The sequence below is a fragment of the Fistularia commersonii genome, chromosome 9 (genome assembly GCF_037954325.1).
Source record: "Fistularia commersonii isolate RoL2024-O1a breed Wild chromosome 9, RoL_Fcom_v1.0, whole genome shotgun sequence".
Classification (NCBI taxonomy): domain Eukaryota; kingdom Metazoa; phylum Chordata; class Actinopteri; order Syngnathiformes; family Fistulariidae; genus Fistularia; species Fistularia commersonii.
Genome location: NC_141292.1, coordinates 16,966,530 through 16,987,972, shown reverse-complemented (window position 1 = coordinate 16,987,972; position 21,443 = coordinate 16,966,530). Strand labels below are relative to the sequence as shown.

At 47.6% G+C, this 21,443-nt stretch overlaps 1 protein-coding gene across 1 annotated transcript; it reads right to left on the bottom strand.

The window, feature by feature from the left end:
• Positions 1-990: 990 nt before the first annotated feature.
• Positions 991-16,225, bottom strand: LOC147231437 (astacin-like metalloprotease toxin 2). The gene is made up of 10 exons (XM_086153010.1): positions 16,147-16,225; positions 6,338-6,370; positions 5,328-5,381; positions 5,172-5,221; positions 4,608-4,677; positions 3,919-4,033; positions 2,956-3,128; positions 2,804-2,885; positions 1,362-1,483; positions 991-1,163 (listed from the first exon to the last, which is right to left on the bottom strand). The coding sequence occupies exons 1-10, from the start codon at positions 16,223-16,225 to the stop codon at positions 991-993; spliced, it is 951 nt and encodes a 316-aa protein (XP_086009136.1).
• Between the last annotated feature and the right edge of the window lie 5,218 nt (positions 16,226-21,443).

The window sequence follows — 21,443 nt, the reverse complement described above, 5'->3', positions numbered from 1 at the left end:
GAGGTGGACATATGCTCTACATGAGGGTGAATGAGAGGAACCCGAACGGGACGGTGAGGCTACAGGGAGTGGAGATGAAGACAGTGGAGGAGTTCAAGTACTTCCGTTTGACAGTCCAGAGCAATGGAGAGGGTGGAGAAGAAATGGTTCAGAGCAGGTGGAGAAAAGTGTCAAGGGTGATGTTTGACGAAAGACTATCAGCCAGAATGAAAGGAAAGGTGTAGCGGTGAGACCTCCAATGTTGTAGGCTTTTGGAGACGATGGCATTGAATTTAATGCAGAAAGCAGAACCGGAGGTAGTTGAGATCAAGATGTTGAGGGTCTTTTTAGGAGCGATGACAGAGGATCAGGAACGAGTCCATCAGAGGGAAAGCGCTTGTCCAAGAAGTCAGACTGAGATGGTTGGGGTCACGTAGAAGCGAGGTGGTGAATACGTCGGTCGGAAGGGAAGCATGACCGAATCGGAGCTTCCGGGGAGGAGGTCTACCAGAAGACCAAAGACATGGAGTTGTTTAGATGGAGGACGTCGATTGGCTGTGGAGACCCCTGAAGGAGAAGACAACATGTCCGCTGGAGACATGCGTCCATCCACTCGTCGAGCACAACCATCCATTCTCGTCATCATAGAGACATCACCGTTCTGGACAAGATATGGACTGTGGGAGGAAGCTGGAGGAACCACATGGAGACTCCACACACAAAGTCCCTCTGTGGGAATCCAACCCGGGATCTTCTTGCTTCTTGCTCCACGCGTCACTTCCCCCTGTAGAAGAAATCCCACTTTAACACCAAATCCTTTCCGTTCGTCCCTCACGGCTTATCATCAAGTTTCTCGAATAAAAATCTGGTTTAATGGCATCCTTTGAACCTCATAAATTGAATTAAAAACAATGAAACTAATCCAGATTGAGATATAGATAGAGTTTTTATTTAGTTCCTCTGCGGTACGATGGTGCCCTCCGGTGCCCGGGTCCTGCCGGTGCACCCAAATCACTTGGTCTCCTGGGGTTTGCAGCGCGAGGCGACCGCCTCCTCGGCCTCCTTCTCGGTTTTGCAGCGCGGGGCGGCCGGCTCCTCGGCCTCCGCGGCGTTGGCGGTGTCCGCCTCCTCCTCCTCGCAGTTGTTCTGGACATCGACGGTCTTCTTGTGGCCGGGCTCGGCGCCTACGTCGGCAGGAGAGGAGAACGATCGGTTCTCAAATACCAAATTCACCGGTCCATCTGATCACGAGTCTACAGCAAATCTAACCTCCCGCCCGTTCTGTCATTTACAGTATTCCGAATTCCCGGAGTTTCATTCTACGCCCACCGGACGGCAGCAGCGAGCAGCCTAGTCCCTGAAATTCCTGAAAGTGGACCCACCGCAGCCGTAGAGGTAGGAGATTCTGTCCACGTCCATCTGGGTCATGTAGAGCCGCTGTCCCATGTCCTTCTCTTCCACTTTGGCGATGATGGTGGGGGAGTTGTTGGCCGAGAAGTACCAGCTGCAGTCGGACGGGGCGAGCCGAACAAACCGGATACTCAGAAACCCAGAGTCGATCGGAGACGAGCTTCCGGCCGCCGGCAGGAGACTAGCTTTTAGCGAGTGAAGCTAGCGGGGAATTTGTTTACATGCAAGCTTTTACCACCAGCTTGTAAATAAACGGCTGGCTAGATCCGCGGTGACGGCATGTTTCAGTTGAAAAAGAAAGAAAAATAAAATTTGGAACTTATTTTAAAATACTTGTGATATTGCTTCATAATACTGTGTCATTTTAAAGCCAACAGAAATTAGTTTTGAAGATAAATTTCACGGGTCACTCCTCGGTCGGGCGGGAAACCGATAGCTTCCGAGCACGTCCGGGTCGTCGTAAAGGTGAAGAAATTCATTTTATCCGATAGCCAACTAGTTTGTCCGCTTCAACGCTTTTAACGATGGCGAAGAGAAAAAACGGACGGAAGAATTTACATTTGGATCTGCGGTACCTCTAATACGCTATGATAAAATGGCATCGATGAAACGGTCAAATATAAAGCGGCAATTCGAACAAATCCTTGCGGCACCGGAGGTCGCATTCACTGAAAGACATATTTAATTTATTATACGTTAAAAATACTATATGGCTCTCGATGAAATATATTTAGAAATATTTGGCATTTATGGCTCTCCCGGTCAAGAAGGTTCCCGACCGGCTGGAAGTTAGCTTCCAGAAACAAATCCTAGCAAGGAATTAGCTTAAAACACTAGCTTTTATGACCATCACCCAGTACATCCTGAAAACAAAACAACCTAGCAACAGATTAGCTTAAACACTAGCGCCAATGAACACCACCAAGACTAGCCTGTAAATAATCAACTGGCTTGATACTAGCTCGAGGAAAAAAAAAACCTGGCAAAATATTAGCGTAAAAGCTAGCTCTCATGAAGTCCATCCAAACCAGCCCGGAAATAAACAACTGACTGGTAATTATCTAAAAGACACAAGTTTAAACACTAGCTCTTGTGAACACCACCCAGACTAGTGTGCAAACAAACAACCCAGCTGGATCCTGCTTAAAAACAAAACCTAACTACGGATTAGCTTAAAAAACTAGCTCTAACGAACACCACCTTGACTTGCCTGTGAGACCGCTAGCTAGATACTAGCTTAGAGAAAAAACAGGGGAAAATAAAAAAGCAACAAACGGATAGCTAGGGTGGCTAATAAGCAACCTGTCACAAGCCGGAAACAAAAAAAAACTATCCCATGGAAAGACTAGCTAGAACCATACGTGCTAAAATAAAAGCATACCAAGAACAACTTTTAAGGGAAACCGCCGCTCACCGTCCGTAGTGCATGATGGAGGAGATGTCGTAGGGCATGTCGAAGGTCTCACCCATGGTCTTCTTGAAGTTCCTTTCCTTCCCTGAAAGCGTATCGTTAGCGCTCGTCGCGGAAAGCGAAAGAGCTCGGCCTGCCGGCGGGAACGGCGTTACCCTTCATTATGTTGCCGGTGAGCACCGTGATGTAGTCGTCTCGGTCGGACCTGGTGTGCTCGTGGAAGAATCCCAGCGTGTGGAACAGCTCGTGCACGATGTTCCCCACCCTGCAGTGCGGCCCGATGAACACCGGCTGCTCGCCGCCGAGGAAGCCGACATAAGAAGCGCAGCTGTGGAGGCGGAGCGTCGGTTAGCATCGACGCCACAGACAAGCGGATAGCTCCTTTACAAGTTTGTGTCTTTGCAGACGACGTCCTAATTTGTCATCTCAGGAAAAATTATGAAAAAAAAAAAAAAAAAAAAAAGTATTTTGGGGTATGCACGACAATTAGCATCAACCTGACTCGCATCGTGAAAAGTAGTGACGAGGTTACGTGTCTGGAAATCTCCTCCAAGGACCAAAACAACTTCTGAAGTTCTGAAGCTGTGAGTGCGCAGATTTGCCTGGATTTAAGGGAAATGAACCAGAAAATTTCCAAAGACGACAACCTGATTTATTTAATTCAGAATAATAATAATTAGGATGATTTAAAAAAGGTATTTGGGGCGACACGACAATTAGCATCAACCCAAATCGCGTCGTGAAAAGTCGGAACTGGATAGCGACGAGGCTAAGTGTCTGGAAATATTGCTAAAGGCCGAAACAACTTTTGAAGTTCAATTGGAGATTTAAGGGAAACAAACCAGAATATTTTCATACAAAGTTTGTCTCTTTGCAGATGACGCCCTGATTTATTTGTTAACTTGGAATAATAATAATGATTTTTAAAAAAAAGGGCGTGATGCTGCATGACGATTAACATCAACCTGACGCAGGCAAGACGTTCTAATCAATAATTGTTTGCAGACGACACCCTGATTGATTTAACTTGGAATAATAAAACCTTTTTTTTTTAAAAAAAAAAAAGGACGCTCAGTTATTTTTGATAAAAAATGTGCAGAAAGTGTTTCTTTCCCTACCCCTTGCTCGGTAGGAAGAGCAAGTAGTCTTCCTCGTTGGTTCTTGGGTGGAAGGAAATGCACGTCTTGCTCGTGACCATCGAAACGGCGGATTCGATGTCTCGTTTCTGAATGGCTGCTAGGAAAAGGGGGGGAAAAAATAAATAAAATGTTTGAAATTGAATTGATGAACACCACGTTTATTTTAAAAAAGGAAAATTACCTGAAAATTTTAATGTAAAGAATTGACAGATTAAAAAAAAAAAAAAATGTCTACTTAATTCCATATAATTGCCAAAAAAGTTTGCTTGTGTTGTGAACAAACTTTTCCCCCATTTTTTTATTTTTCTGACCGCCAGGAAAAAAGAAATTGATAAACCAACCACTGCGTCCACATTCTAAAAAAGGAAATTTAATAACTTAGTTCCTCAAACAGATAATTTCCTGCTGCTACTGAAAGTGGTGACTAATTTCTAAAAATAAATCAAATTTAAAATATATATTCCTGAATTAAAAATGTAATAAAAACGGTTCTACACCCCCCCCAAAAAAGAAAGAAATCCAATCCAGTGTCATGGAGGAAAAAAAAAAAAGAGAAATAAATCTGGAAAACTGCCAAACACAAAATAACTGTAGAAACAAATTAAAATGGAGCCCAAATTGCTGGCGTTTGACCATTTTGGAGGGAATAGTGTCCGGGGCCGACCCACCCAGCTGCGGGCTGACGACGTAGGAGATGTTCCTGGTCGGCCAGCGGTGCCTGGCGGCGTTCTTGTTGCTCTGCGGGAGGGATAGAAGATGTTGCTACACGTCACGTGACAAACTATTCACCCCGTCGTCCATAAATCACGACATGCAACTATTCACCCTCTCAAACTCCGGAAAATATTGAATTTGCACCCCCTTTTCTCACACTTCAATTTTGTAAATCAAAGTGTTTTCCACTACCTGTACATTCATTTATATATTTATTCAGAATCCACACCGTGTATCCGACACCCGGGTGGGGTTGGAGCCTATCCTCTCGGTCGTTGCTCACCCCGACCAATCACGGGGCAGCTTATAGAGACAACCATTCACACGGCTGGACAGCTGGGGGTCAGGAAGGAATGCAACCAGGGGACATTCATCCTATACTGTTATGATGGGGCGGGAGGTTGAAACCGCTAGTTTCCCTGTCCCGGATGTGGTTCGACGTTTTCCCCTCCGCTAGGTGTTTATATATCTAACACAAGGCAGGTGTGTGTGTGTGTGTGTGTGTGTGAGAAACTCACCGCTAGCACGATGTCGCCCTCCAGCACAGTTTGATCTTCTGACAGCAACTCTTGACAGCCGGAGAGAAAGTGCAGTTAAAAACCTACAGCCGTTCCCCTCCAGACCTTGGCAGGATCGTTTAACACACACACACACACACACACACACACACACACCTTCCAGGGTCTCGGGGTTGGAGTCCATGTACTGCAGGGCTTGGAGCAGCCAGTCTGAGAAACCAGAACATTGGACCATTGTTGAAGAAAAACACACAATACACACTCAGTTGAAAGAAATTGTCCACGCACACTTATTATTATAGCTTTTTTTTTTTTTTTTTAAATTCCCTTTAAAATGGATGAATTTGCTATTACATTTTACCTATAAACAGGTATTTTATTTAATTTTTCTTTCAATAATTTATATGTGCCACACACACACCTTCCTTAGAGCCATTGTCATCAACATGGCCAAATGAATAGCATTAAAAAAAACCAACATAAAGCTATATCTTATTTAATTTCATATAATTTATTAAAAATCAAGAATTACCTGTGCAAAAAAAGGCTATCATATATTACCTATTATTTCAATTATTAATAATTATTTTTTGCTAGATAAGCTTATCCAGCCAGGATAAATTATATTCATGTACATTTTTATTTTTATTATGGGAATAGGTAGAGAAGACTTTTTGACCCCTCTGATGCAGCTCCCTGCGGCTTTTGAAAATAATGAACAAATATTTTCTTTTTTAATGTTAATTTAAATCTGAAGATAATGGCGATCTTGTAACATCTAAATAAAACACAGTTCAAATATTTTTGTCCCTTGAGAGGACGGCATTTTTGGTTTGCTGCTGGTAGATAATTTAAGTTCGTGGAGAATTTTCTCATAAATACAAGACGGACCCAAATAGATTGAGTATTTCACTTTAAAGCAACCTTCAATAAAAAGTTTGAAACATTTTGCAGCATGCAGAAATGTCGTTTTCTCTGCAGTTTACGGATTTAAAAAAGGCAAAGCATATTGTTTATAGATAGCATAAAGGCAAAAAACAAAATGTTATACACCACTTTAATTTATTCTACTTTTCAAAAGGGTTTTGTGGCTCCCAGTGTTTTCTTTACCATGGTAAGATGCCAAACATTAAAAATTAGAAGGGGATAAGAAGGACAAAATGTACCTCTAGTCGTTTCCCGCTTTGGCCTTCTGATGACTGGAGGACAAGGGACAGAAACAAGGGTCAAACTCCTAAAAGTTAAGGAGTATTTTTGGCGAAATCATAATGGTAACATGTTATAAGAACATTTGTTGTGATAGTTCGAAAGGATGGAACAGACCCTTCGCTTCTGAGAAAATCCCAAACTCTTAAAATAAGAATTTAAGAAATCATGAGACAAGTCTTGCGGAATGTTTTCCTGAGGGGGGAAAGTTTTCTCAGAGTAAGATTTTTTGTTTAAACAAACAAAAAAAAAATAAATCATAATTTCTAAAATTTCCGGAATGTTTTGCTTTATATAACCTCTTGGGTTGATGTGGCGCCCCCTAGTGGCCGCTACCACAAGTGCTGCATCTAAACACCTGAACATTTTAAAATTAAAAAAAAAAAAGTTAATACATTAAACTTTTCATGAAAACATTTATTCCTCTGATAAATATATATATATATAAATGAATTAATACAAAGAACTTTTATGCCATTTAAAACAAAAAAAAAGACGTCACAGCGTATGTCACGACCATTGTACGATTTCCGTTATGCCAGTAAACACGTCACGATCACAGTGGCCAATCAGCTTCGCCAGACGCCGCCGCGAGCGGAGAACGGGCTCGGTGATTGGCGGAGCGCAGTTGGGCTGTTCTGTTCGAAGGTCAGCGGCGGGATTTGAGCGGGAGCTAAAACGGCGAACTAGCATTGAAAAAAAAAAAACGATTGCAAAAGGTAATGCTTTGACGGTTAATTTACTAGGAAAATAAACTGGACGCCGACGGACATTACGGACTGAAAAGCTAGCGATAACTCGCTCAGCAGCGTTGTTTTAACTTTATCATTGCCCCCCAAAGAGCAGATGCTAATGGAAGCGGGACTGGACATTCACATACAGTGGGAACGACCGCCATTAAAGGGGGATGTGATGACCTCCTTTCTTAAAAACTACTCTCTGGACCCGCCAACACGCTAAAAATGAAAAACAGAACCCACTTGGATATGCTAACGACTTACAGGGGGTCTTCTACAGGTAGGACCGGATTTCCTTTGTCTTTTAGGCTTTGCTAACTTACCTAACCTTGACTTTAACCTATGACTTGGTGGGAAAATGGCCCTGTTTATGGCAAAGACACGGAATCCGGTTTCCTCTCTTACCATTGCCATGGTTTCCCGTGATAAAAAATGCGAAGAGAAGCGGGAGAAACAGCTGCAACCGCATGTTGCTACAGCCAACGGAGATACATGTATTCCTCGTTACGCCGGAATCCAATCAGCTGTGGTCTCCTTTATCGGACGCTAAGCCACGCCCCCTGGCTACGCGCGCCAAGCCGCCGCCGCCATTTTGTGAGTCTTTTCTGTCACTAATCAGCCTACAAATGTTTCTCAAGCTTTTATAAACTTCCACACCATCTTTACACTACACTCAAGGCACAGGCATTTATAAAAAATAAAGATTAAGCAATCAAAGTCAGAAAAAAAGGTACAAACATATTTTCACTCACAAAAACATGCAAAAACATATTGTTACATGTATGCAAATGAAAGAGTGAATGGTTTTGCGTCTATGTGACACATGAATATCACAAAAGGCGTGCACAGCACGAAACTTTCGTTTGCACGGCCATCATCCTTCCAACATCTCCATATAAAACATTGTAAAGTGCAAGTAGGTGGATTTTAAATGTGTGTGTATTTCCATGCATTTTGAGGTCCACTTGTGCAAAAAAAAAAGCCGTGAAGCTGAACAGCGAGTGTGTGCGGTTTGGAGGCAGCGCAGTTAATAGCGGCTGGTTGAATGTCTCTCAATAACGGACGAATGGCGGCTTGAAATGTGGTACGGTTCGGGAAGCGGTCCAATGACGGCTAGAATAGGCTCTCGCCAACCCTGAGTGCAGAATAAGCAGAATAAATGATGAATGAGTGCATTAAAAATAGACCCGAATGTGCCAAAACAAGGCTTAACATCGTCCGATATTTGACAGGCGAATTGAAAATTAACTCAAAATCACGGGTTAAAGTTTCTGCTCAATTGAATAACAGAATTTTTTTTTTTTCTAATCATCCAATAATCTTATTTTTCTTTGAGCTTCTAAGTAAAACAGACCTGCCCCTTGCAGCTGGCTATCGCCTCAAGCGTTTGATTAAATCGACTCCTGAGGTTTTCTGAAAAGTTCAAAACCGCGCTCGGGAGCTTTCATTTCCCGGCCCGGCTGCGAAATCCGCCGTTTCCCGTATATGTCCGCGTGACAGCGCTTATATAACGGCGGATGTGTCGTTCCCGAGCGTGCAAAGACGCCCCGGCGTCAAAGTCGGGGCCGTCTCCGCTCGGCGCCTCGGAGGCAGCTTTTAATTAGATTCCTCTCTCTATATCGCCGGAGAAATCTGTCGGTTGTTTTTGTTTTTTAATCGAATCAAGTCGGTGCCGGCTCACCCGGGAGTCACGACCCGGCCACGCTCGTGTTGAGGTCGTACGGTCTGTGGCGGCGCGTAACGTGACCCCCTCCGATGGTACGCGGTGATATATACATTACCTCATCCGCGGTACGCTAGCGTGCTACGGCTAATCGGCGTGGTCGTATTTATTTAATCAACATTATGAGGGAGGAGAAAGGCCAGATTAAATGTTTAACGGGGTTTAGCGCGGCGTCTGTTGAGGATCGTACCTCCTCCGCGGATAGCTGTGTTTTAACGAAAACATATTTCCATTCATTCTTTCTTTTTCTAGACTGTTCATTCTAGAACAAAGTGGTTGCTTTGATTTCTGCCGCGTCTTGTCACGACAACGAATCGCATCTTTGAAAATAACCACATTGATGTTTTATTCAGTTTCAAAACGCGTTTTTGCATTTTTCTAATAGGTTTAGTTAACCATTCAATTCATTTATCCAGTGCTTTTCAGCCATTGTGCTAGCATGGAAGATGATCCAACTGTCATGTCGTTGTTTTTTTTTTTTTTTTTTTTTTACAATTAGCCATTATAAAGCTCTGGTATGATTGGACGCAAAGACGGCGAGCCGGAGGAAATACAACTAAAGGTAGACTGTTTTGTCTGACATTAATGAGAAGATCCACAGAGCTGAAGGGGCGCTAGCTAGCAAGTAGCTTCACTCCTAGCCAAATCAAAAAGTCACACTGCTTCCCCACGAAGCTTTTGTAAAGGAGATGCTCGGCCCAAAAAAGCCCCCCCAAAGATCTGAAGACTTTGAAAAGACTTGTGGGAAAGGATCATCTCCCATCAGCTCACATCTGAAGACTAGTTTTTAGAGTTTTCTACTCAAAAGTAGACAACTAAACACTGATCCTCGCCGTTACCCTTCATCCATACCGCCGACAAATACCGTATCTTCCGCAATTACTTGCTCGTCTTCCGGGTTTCCTGTTTCCGGTTTAGTCACAGCTCATCTGTTGGTTGCTGGTTGTGTAACGTCACTGCAAAAGAATATCAAACATGTTTGAAATCGCTGTGAACCCAAGACTAGGAGCTACAACGGTGCTAAGACTGAAGATAGCCACCTCACACTTTAAGGCACCCCCTGTTTCTAAGACGGATCGGGTCGATATATGTACCCGCTACATAAAAATCAAATCTCTCAACATATCTTAGTTTGGCTAAAACTGTAAAAAAGGTTGACCCTGGTCTGTGCAACCCTTCCCGTTTGGACCCGAGAGAGATTCGAGCCAGGAGGAAAACGCTGAAGACAGAAGTCCAGATGAGCTTGAAAAACGGAGACGGACCGAGATGCTAAAAGACAAGAAGCGGCGTTGCTATGCTAACAGAGAGAGAGCATCTCTTGTAAGGAGCTCCGCTGTTTGTCCTCGGCTGTTTGCTGTAGACTTCCGAATCTCTGTGATCATGAGCTTCCTCTCGCTCTTTGGTCATCCGAGACTACGTCTGCAGTAGCTTGTGAAAGCAAACTGCAGCCACGACGTTCGGCTTTAGCGTCTTCTTAAAACTAGCTGCGCCTGTGAGCTCTTAGCCTAGCTTGCCCAAATGCATTCGGAGAGAAGCGTCGAGAACACCGCCGCAGATTCTTAGGAAGTTGTGTATGCCCACAAGCAACTTCCAAACCCTTTCTCCTCTTCTTGTCCCTTGGACAGCTGTGTAGCCTAGCATCAGTCCCTTTGTTTCCCTTGGAATGGAAATTGCACCTGAAAGCAGCACAAACCAGTTTATATTAGCATATAAACGGTACCGAGCCAAAGCTAACACTAGCGGGAAGCCAAAGTTAACACAAGCGACCTCCATACGTTATCAGCCCAGCATGCGTTGCGCTAGCAAAACAATGGGGGTTAAAATGTGTTTTAAAATGCGATTTTTAAAGAAATAATTCTTTGTGCTTTTTTTTTTTTTTTTTTTTTTTTAACAACACATTCTAGTATGAGACAAACAGCAAAGCATATTTATGCTAGTATGCTGAAGACCGTCCGCTGGGTCGTTTAGCTTCCAGGAGGAGCAGCGTGGTTTTCATCCTGGCTGTGGAACAGTGGACCGGCCCTACACCCTCGGCTTGGTCCTCGAGGGGGCATGGGAGTTTTCCCAAACAGTCTACATGTGCTTTGTGGATCTGGAGAAGGCATTAGACCGTGTCCCGTGGGCAATCCTGTGGGGGGGTGCTCCGGGAGTACAAGGTACCGAACCCCGTTGTACCGTCCCCTCGGTGTCGGAGGTTGGTCCGCATTGTCGTAAGTCGTCCCTGTTTCCTATGGGAGTTGGACTCTGCCAGGGCTGCTCTTTGTCTCCGATTCTCTTCATAACTTTTATGGACAGAGTTTCAAGGTGCAGCCAGGGCGTCCAGGGGATCGGGTTTGTTGGCTCTAGGGTCGAGTCTCTGCTTTTTGCGGCCGATGTCGGCGTCATGGGTCCGTGACCTCGGCGCCTCCAAATCCGAGAAAGCGCCGCTCAACCGGGTAGAATGTCCACTCCGGGTCGGGTAAGAGGTCCCGCCCCGAGTGGAGGAGGTGGAGTATCTTGGGGTTTCGTTCACGAGCGAGGGAAGGATAGAGCGGGAGATGGACGGGTGGATAGTGCGGCGTCTGCGGCAATCCGGACTCTGTCAGGGTGAAGACGGAGCTTCGCCCTTTGGCTCGGCTCTTAATTTACCGGTTGACCCTCACCTGTGGCCACGAGCCGTGGATAGATCGCGGATACAAGCAGAAGTTTCCACCGCGGGGTGGCCGGACTCTCCCTTAGAGAGAGGGTGAGAAGCTGGGTCATCCGGTAGGAGCTCGGAGTAGAGCATACAGAGGAGTCCACAGAGGTGGCTCGGGCTTCTGGTCAGGATGCCTCCTTGATGTATTCCGGGTATGTCCATCTGGGAGGAGACGCTGGAGAGACTACGTCTCCAGGCTGTCTCGGGAATGGATCTAGACCACGCGGTGGCGGAGAGGGGGGTCTAGACCTCGCTGCTTCGGCTGCTGCCCCCGTAACCCGACTCCGGTTAAGCAAGGGACGGCGGATGGACGCATTAACCCGGGCGGGTTCCCTTTAAGATGACGGGAGCGTGCTACGCTAACAGCTAAACCCCCACTCCTGACTCCCACAATTGCCAGACGTCTTGATGACACGTCCGCCAACATGTTCGTCAACAGATATTAGTGGACGTGCACGACTCTTGGTTGGAGATGCCAGAAGGCGCAATTTCCATGATACTTTTCATGCATGACCGCGACAAACACTGCGCTTGTTGCGTGGATTTCTTGAATTCTCGCCGGCGTATGATTCTGCATTTGGCCGGAGTGTCATTTTGTTGTATTTTTAGCCGGTGGTGTGCCGCAGGTTTTTTTTTTTTTTTATGAAACAAAATGCGCCGTTGCTCAAGAAAGGTTGCAAAAACACTTAATTTCATCTATATTTATTATCTATCAGCTGACAAAAGCCGCGTTGCTATTCACTGTGACGGCGAGTAAAAGAAAAGAACGAGTTGGGTTTCATTGTGAAGTGGAAAAAAAAAAAAATATAAAAATGGAAATTAGCAGTGTCGAAACAGAAAAACAATTGAGACGAGAACACGATGTTTTATTCCTGACGCCCCCGTGTCAAGCGCGCGTGTGTGTGTGTGTGTGTGTGTGTGTGTGTTTTTGGATTTAACAGCAATTATCAATCCCTTTGTGTTTGGGGCTGAATTCCGCTGTCCGTTATGTAACGACATGTTCCCGTCATGTATGATCCCCGACATGGAGCTCATCCAGTCTCCGACCTGCAGCTGAAATCACTTAGGGAAAAAAAAAAGACCGACTCCCCGGCCCCCGACTCTTCGTCCCCCCTCCTTTTCTACGTACGTGCCCGGCGCTTGTGTGCTGAGTCATGGGCGCTAAGCGTGGATCAAACGGCCCCCGCCGCGGTTTCTGATTTCTAGCAGGGCCACGTGTGTGTGCGAGTGGCGCTGGTCTGCAGGTTTTCATGTTCATGCGTCATGACATCGGTTGGACGGTCGCGCGACGGTTGGCTAATGAGAGAAAACACCCAATGGCAAGTCATACAAGTCAGGCAACCCTTCACCCTCAATAAAGGGGTCAATAAAGTACTATAGGGACACATGGACATTCACCCTTACATTCCCACGTCACGTAGAGACGGACAAACATTCACCCTGTCATTAAAAAAGCTTGCAAGGACAAGGTGTTCGAATCCCTTGATGGATCGATGGAGAAGTGACCTATGACTTCCTTAGCGGATCAGGCAACCAGTGAGCCAAGAAACGCCACCGGTGCACGGAAGGTAGTTCATCTGCACCGGTTGACAATTTGACTACAGTTGGTCCATGAAGGAGAGTAGCAAGGCGAGGTCGGAAGAAGGGAGAGCAAAGGAAAGGCAAGATTTGGTTGACATGCCAGAGTCCATAAAGTTTTGGCATGATGATACCGGTACTGGAGTAGTCCTCTTGGATGAGAATTTAGATGTTTTCTTTGGTGGAGTTGGATTAGGAGGGGTGGGGGGGCTTGGCGGCTCATCCTGCTGTCCTAATGCGAGCCCTAAAAATTGGCAGGAAATGTGTAATCGACCAAAACATTCATATTTAGTGAGAGAAGTGGCTGGTTCTTCTAGTCTGATGCAGAGATAGATGACTCCAACATATATCCGAAAGAAATAAGGGACAATTTAAACACCAGATACCTAGTATGACTGTAAGTAGTCGAGTACTACGCCTTACTGTGGGGGTCAGGAGAGTTCGTTGCCCGCCTACACCTGTTTCCCTCTCCTCGGTATGTTCTTGATTGGCTCCACCTGCTCCCGATTCCAGTGTCGAGGATGTACGTTCTGCGTATCCCTTAGTCAGGGTGGGTTCCGACTGTTTTTTTCTTGTTCCCCAGATGACTTGCTCCCTTGTTCTCGTGTCCTGCCGACCCAGCCGACAGGTTATTGTCCCTGGAGTTGCTTCAGAGGGAAGCCCGGGAAGCCATGATCTTCTGCAGGCCCAAATTCAAAGAGTGGCAGGATATTTCACTTCTGCTGAGTCCTACGGTGCTGCGCTAACGGCCCCGCCTCCCGGTAGATAGCCTTGGCCTCCCAAGTGAACCATATGTGGGCCAAAATTCAGAAACAAGCAGCAGATTTTGCTCACTCCTAGCCCTCCTCCGAGTCCTCAAGTGTCCTGTTGGCTGAGCTGCCCCCTGCCAACCCTTCAAGTCCATTGGCCGAGTTCTTGGAGCATCCCGGCTTCAAGCCCGAGCTGTCTCCCCGGTATTTCTGTCCCCAGGACCTCCTCCTCCCGTCCCGTGTCATCGGCGGCGGAGATGCCCGCACCTGACATTAGAAGACACTGGAGTACCATCAGCGTCCCGGTGCTTTTTGTCTGGGAGGGTACCATCATGACAGTTCATTCACCTGTACCCCATTCCAGTGCGGAGTAGATATGTTCTGTGTATCCCTTAGTCAGGGTTGGTTTGAACTGGTTGGTTGGTTCCTTGGTTCTCATGTTCTTGTCCATTGCTCTTGTCATGTCCTTTGCACTTGAGCTTCAGAGGAAAACCGAGATAGCCATGACACCCTATCCTTTCGCTGAGTCTTTCGGCGTCGTGCCGACCGGCCACCTGCCGTCAACCCTTTAATTCCATGGGTCGAGTCCCATCCAAGCCTTCAATTTCATCCTCAAAGTCGCCCCCCTCAGGACCTCCTCCTCCCACCCTGCGCCATCAACGGAGGAGATGTCTGCACCTCACATTGGAGGGGATGGGGGAGCCTCCAGTGTCCCAGTGCTGTTTGAGCAAAGGGTACCGTCATTGTCTTCACGCCTCCCCAGTTGCACTATGAGGACATGTATCCCTTGGTCAGGGTCGGTTCGAACTGGTTTGTCGGTTTTCTTGTTGTCATGCCTTGGATCTGTGGTTCTGTTTCTTGTCAGGGTCAGGGTGGTTGGTTTGGGGATTTTAGTTTCTATGTTCGGTTACTATTTTGTCTTTGCACCTTATTAAAAACCGATTAGCCGCCTCGAGTAGGATGATCGGGTTTTCATCCCCGCCGAGTCATTCAGTCAAGCCCTCGCCAAGTGTCTCGCCAACTGTCCCTGACACCCGTCCCGCGTTCAGGATGTCACCGGAAGGTCAGGATCCTATCAGTTTGATCGATGGCCTCGAGCGGTTCCTACTCTGGAGGCCGAAGGCTCACTGAGAATGAGTCAACCTCGGGGTATTTTCAAAATCCCCCCCCCGAGGCGGGGCCGGGGCCGGACAAGATGTCACAGCAGCTGCTCTGTGGATTTACAGCCAAAAATGCACACCGAGTACAACCTCTGTCTCAACTGCTGAAGTCCTGCATAAAACAGACAGGCAGGTCATCAGGTTTTCAAGTCGGTTTTCAATTCAACAGGGTTGATAATACGATATTAGATAGAATGATGATCTCACCTGAAAAGGTAAATCGCCTTCAAGATGCTGTTGTGCGCTGAAAAATCCCCTGTAGGAGCGGTATGATCCATCTCGTGGGCACAGGAAAATAACTTGTTTGCTCAAGATACCGCCCAGATAGTGGTTTGCAGAGAGCGTAGGTGAGCAAGATAACATTCCTGGACAAACAAGAAGGGACAATCTACTGGCTAACAAGGGCTAGCATCTAGGCTACTGTTCTCCTCGGGATCTTAGCTCCTTGGATCATCGTCCTTGGGGAACAAACGGAGTGAGTGCCTCCAGGTGTGTGGTGGGAACCAGGATCAGACCTCCGAGGTCAACTGGATGCTTCAGGAGAACATCTCGGGTTCTTGTATTGTCTTGTCTCCATTGACATTTCAGCTCTGGCTGGATACTAGTTAGCTCGTAATTTGGGAAATGGGGCCAAATCTGGCATTTGTGCATTATCTATACCTTTTATGCGCAGTAGCCTATCCTTGCTGTCCATCACAGGGATACATATGAGGACATACAACCATTGAGTCACTCAGTCACAGACCTTAACCGATGAATTGTACTACTATTCATTTTGGTGCTTGTAGTAACACTTAGTGACTACTTAATACTTCGAAGCTCTTTTTTTTCTGGTTAAGCATTGAGACTGAGCTAGTAACTTGCCATTACTGCTTATTGTTTGGCTCAGTGGTCAATCGGAGACCATCTCAGGTTTGGTTTTAGGAAACAATCCAGCTTTGAGCAAGGGTTGTTCTCATGCTCACTCGAAGATTTGCAAAACATCTCCGTCTCACGAGGCTTTGGGAACAGGCACCGAGGTCGCAGTCGCTTGATCATTGATCAGAACAACAACGGCCGACTCCAGAGTGCTCCGAAACTCTGCTCGTGCCCGTCCACCAATTCTTTCGATGCTTCTTCGTCAAAGCCGGGAGTCGCTACCCCACCTTGTAGTTCCGGATCGCTCTGGGTCGCCATTGTTGAGGTGAAGTCTTGCAGTGACTGTCTACGCATGTTGTTGTTCATCGCGGTACCGCTTTTTCAAATACCGTCCTGACGTGTACTACGGCGTATCTTGTGTTACTTATGGTCTGCATGCCGTCTGCATGCGGAACGGTTTCAAAATGGCTGGGAAAGTAAACGGAATGTCGACGCATCAGTCGGGGCCTCAGGCAACAGGTTAGCGCTAGGCGCTAACCGGGCCTCCCTGAGTAGCTTCGGTGGCTCTGAGTCTTGCCTGAGGACACTTCTTTGGCTTGAGACAGGAAGAAGCGGTAATCAAACGCCCACCTTCCTGATTGGAGTGCCGTCTGCTCTGCCGGCTGAGCCACAACCTTCCCCCGCCCCCCGACTTGAAATATTCGGGATTAAAATTGTTTGATTCCAGATTAGTAAAGGAACATTCTTAATGTGCGGTCGCCCCAGGGGCTCCCGGGGACAGTGGCAGCTTTATTTCGCGTCGCGGCCGGAAAGGTTGAGGCCTCCCGCGGGGCAAGGGGGGGTCAAAGGACATGAAGCGCCTCCTGTGTGAGCGTAGATACCCATCTTTAATCTGTGGACGTGGTGCATTTGCGCGATGAAGAGCCTCTCTTCTTCCTGAGCTCACACATGACCCTTCCTTACGCCTGGTGGGTTCGGGGCCGTCGTCCCAACGCAGAACCTCATCTGACTGCTGTGAAATCCTCACATCCCTGGGATCCTAAAAGCGGGACTTGTACTCCGCCGCCGCCCGCACGCAAACACTGAAAACATGAATGCACGAGTAAATAAATAAACAGGAACTCAAGAGTCAAATCTGGAAGCTTCCGTCTGCGAATCACAAGGTTCAGACGGGCAGGGGAGGGGGATTTTCTTCCCCTTGCTCGGGACGATGTTTTCGTTCTGTCCAAGCAAGAGGGGAATATTTGAGTACCGGGCCACCGCTGGTAGCGTAGTGGTCAGCAACTCCACCTTCCAGCAAGAAGGTTCCTGGTTCCTGTGCTGAGTCTCCTGTGTTCTCCAAAAACATGCTGGAGGTTCTTTGGAGACCCAGATCACCCGGATGTGGTCCCTTACCATCAGGCCCTGGATCGGTATTTGGACCCGGACTGTCGGAAACTACGTTTCGTAGTTACGTCGCCATTTGCCGTAGATCTCTTGTGAAAGTCTTGTTCCATCATTTTGACGTACGCCGTATGTGAGGTGAAAAACAATTTTCACGAGGGAACTCGTATGCAAGCAGAGCGGACGAATACATCGTGACACAGCGCTACACGATGAAGATAGCTTCGTTGACATTCACCTCTCCGACCTTACCTGCCTCTCCGTACTTTCGAGTTCCAGTAACTCCAGCACCTGCGGCAGTTTCTGTCATTTGACCACTGTGTTAGCATGTTAGCATAGATGAGCGACGTAGGTACTTATCTGCAGCACTTTATTGGATTTCGGACTCACGGCGAAAATCACGTCATGGCGTGCTGTATGAACGGAATTCTGATGTTCGTCGAGGACCTACTTTTTTTAACAGAATGGCCACTTCCACCTGCGCCTCACTCGTGAACTTGACTTTATCCAGAAAGAAAATGCCAAGGGTGCTGCTTAAAGTACAAGTTCATAGCAGCAGGTGATTCACCTGCTTGCGTAATATAAGGTGAAGCCATGCAACCCTCAAAATGACTTGCTGACATAGAGACCAGGCACCTTGCAACATCCTACCTTTGTGAGGTGGGGTTCTCTGCAGTGACCGCAACAAAAACAAGATGATGGAGTAGACTGGACTTAAGGAGCACACTTCGGACATCACCGTCACCCCAAGACGGGACCGTCTAGTCCCCGAGCTTGTTTCCCTGCGACTAGAGTCTAGTCTAGACTAGAGTCTAGACTATGAGTGCCCCTTGTGGAGTGTCCCTTGTGTCCCTTGTGGAGACTAGAGTCTAGACTAGACTAGTTGCACGGCTTGTTTCCCTGCGACAAGAGTCTAGACTCGAGTCTAGACTAGAGCTCTGGGCTCCCGCCGAATTTGTGATTTGTTAATAATTAATCCCCTTGCCCGGAATAATCTGTCTGGCAATAAAGTGGCCTCTGGCACAGAAAGGTTGGGGGCTGCTGAAGGTCAATTGGAGACCCAAAATTGCCCAGATATGTGAACGATGAGGGGGGCCGGTTGTCTCTCTCGATGTGGCCCTGCCTTGTATGTCTCTTAATGTGTACTACCGACCGGTCCGGGGTGAACCCGCCTCTCGGCCAATGACAGCTAGGATAGGCTCCAGCATCCCCGCGACCCTGAGTTCAGGATAAGCGCCAGATAATGAATGCTTCATATTTCTGAGGACACTCTGTCTGAAGGTCGAAGGTCACTGCTCCAGCAGACAGTCCTCAGTATCTGCCTCGCTTGGTTTTTTTTTGCCAATCAAAACCACACATCTTCCTTGCCATTCCTACGTGAAGGTCAAAGTCAAAATCACCAGAAGGTTCTGGACTTCAGACGCTCATACCGTGCTGTTCTTCAGTTCCATCTCCTGCTATTTATCCATGATGGGGGCAGCAGGTCCAAGGCATACCCTGTGGTTCCATCGTGTCCTGGGTCTTCCTCCTGGACCTCCTTCTGGAGGTAGGTGCCTCCAGCACACCGATGTTCAGGAGGCATCGTGACCAGATGGAGCCACCTCATCTGGTTCTTCTGGATGGAGCTCTGGGCTCTGCTGTGATCCCACCCTGGAGGACTGAAACTCATTTCGTTCGCTTGTATCTGTGATCTGGCTCTTCAGTCACTACCCACAGCTCCTGGCCAGAGGCCAGCGCGGGAACGTAGATACACCGTTAAATCGATGCAGAGTCTTCAACACTGCTGACGCCGATCCGCCTGTCAATCTCCCGCTCCATTCTGACCTCATTCATAAACAAGACTCTGAGATACTTGAACTTCTCCACAAGGGACACGGTTGAATGCCTTCTCGGGGTCTACAAAGGACATGTAGACTGCTTGGGCGAACTCCCATGCACCCACTGATGTGCTGACATGTGACGATCAGAAAGTGGACATGCGGTTTCGTGCCACTGGCCACGTCCTGCTTCCTGTATTTTTTAGCTTTCCCAACCCACGCCTTGCTCGCTTCCCCGTCAGAGGACTCGACCCGACGGCCGTTTCTGTCGAGACCCCGGAAAGTCGAAGAGGAGGCTCGACAGGCGGACTGTTCAAATCAGAGTAATCTTATTTTTAGCGGTATGCTAGCCGTGCTAGTGTAGCAACACTATCTTGTAACTCCTCCGGGATTGTCCTCGATGGTTTCGCCCCCCCCGTAAGCCACCCTGATACGTTGAGCAATGCTTTACCGGCCAGATCCTGCCATCATCTGACTCCAGTGTGACCGGATTTGCAGACGCACGATGAAAGTGCACACACATACTGAATTTGTCATCGTGGGGAAATGATTTCGTAACACTACCGGCAGGCGTTCCAGTGGCTGAGCCACCAAACGACACGTGCAGGGCCGCGGCCAGATTTAGGGGTTCTGAGGAGGGGGGCGGGAGTTGTACTTCATTTCTACATTTGTCTCTGAGTTGCTCAGCTGATCTAAGACACACGACCGTACAGTCGCGCATCATTTTGAGACGTACAATAAATCAAGTTTGGACAATAGAAGGCCTCCAGTGAGCCCCAAATATTGTTTTTGGACTGTGGGAGTCCCTGGCCGTGTGTGACATAAAGGTGTACAATGTCCAGTTCTGGGAAGTGAAAGTTTGCAGCCTCATAGACGGTGTCGTGTCATGTTTTGAAGCTTCGAAAGTGTGACATTACCATTCTGAGGGTTTCGGACAGTTAGCAACATACAAACAACAACTGAAGATGCAGAAGGGTCACTCTGTTTCAGTGCAACGGCAGGAACTTGGTGAAAGTTACAGGGCCACGTTTACCGTGGCCTGCGGCCGGGAGTTTTGGGTAGAGATCCAAAGAACCTCAGAGTAGAGCCGCTGCTCCTCCTGGCATCCAGAGGAGCCCATTGAGGTGCCGTCCGGTCGAGGTACCTCCCCGGCGAGGCCCTCCAGGCACATCCCACCTGGAAGAAGAGCACCCCGGCTAAGACCCGGGTCATGTTAGATGGGCCAGGGAAGTCTTGGTTGCTCTGCTTCGGACGCTTCCCCTGAGACCCCAACCCGTATATGCTTATTAAAATGGATAGAAGGCACGGACTGGAGTAACCGTGACGGGGAACACCGAAGAACATCTCTGTAAGTTTGCCAGGGACTTGACCGACTGCAGCGCCTCGCCAGGCATCCACCGTTGTTATTTATTTTTATGTGAATAGTTAAGCTTATTGCATCATTTCGGCTATTAGCGTGTAACTGTCTTCTGGTATTATTAGTATGAGATCATTTGTGCCGTTCCCTCCCAAGCCTCATACCCCCCTGTCTCTATCACGCTCTCGCTTTCTGTCATTACATTACATTTGGCGGACGCTTTTATCCAAAACGACTTACAAAATTCAGTCACCGAAGATCCGAAGTACCACTCAACCAAATAGCCACCTCAGAACCACAAACATGCATACATTTGTTTTTCTTTTTTTAGGGTAGCGCTTGGTGAAGAGGTACGTTTTGAGCTCACGGCGAAAGATGGGCACCGACCCCGCTGCTCTGACCTTTTTTGGGAGTTCGTTCCATCGCCGGTCGCCCGGCGTAGGGACATGTGGCTTGACCATACCCTGGAGATAAGACGGGGCCGTTCCGTTCCGTACCGCCCGGTAGGCGAGAACAAGGGACTTGAACTTGATGCGATTAGCTACCGGTAGCCGGTGAAGGGACATAAGAAGGGGAGTTGTGCTGGAGAAGTCGGGACGGTTGAACACCAGGCGGGCTGCCACTTTCTGTATCAGCTCCAGAGACCTGATGGTCACCGCTGGGGCACCGGCAAGGAGGGAGTTGCAATCGTCCAAACCAGAGATGACTAGATGAGTATCTGCGCCATACGAATCTTCCCGATGTTGTAGAGGAGGAATCTGCAGGAACGTGCGACTGCTGCCACGTTCGCTGAGAACGACGGCTGGTCGTCTAGGACCACAACCGGGTTTCTCGCTATTCTGCCCTTCTCTCTCTCTGTTCTTGCTCTTCCCTTCGCCCAGTTAAGGGAGAGGGCCGCCTCATTTTGTATCCGTCTGAGGTTTCTGCAGTCGTTTCCTTGACCCGGGGGGTTTTGCGTTTCTGTAGATCGTCTTTCTACATAGAAAATGTCACCGGACGACAACGTGTCCGGGAACAATTTGACCTG

Excerpts from the sequence above, each read along its gene's own strand:
- LOC147231437 (XM_086153010.1), bottom strand. The coding sequence starts at position 16,225 with ATGAACAACAACATGCGTAGACAGTCACTGCAAGACTTCACCTCAACA. Across the intron at positions 4,034-4,607 it reads CGTCGTCAGCCCGCAGCTGG|CCATTCAGAAACGAGACATC; the intron begins GTGGGTCGGCCC and ends TTTTCCTAGCAG. Across the intron at positions 3,129-3,918 it reads CTCTTCCTACCGAGCAAGGG|CTGCGCTTCTTATGTCGGCT; the intron begins GTAGGGAAAGAA and ends CCGCCTCCACAG.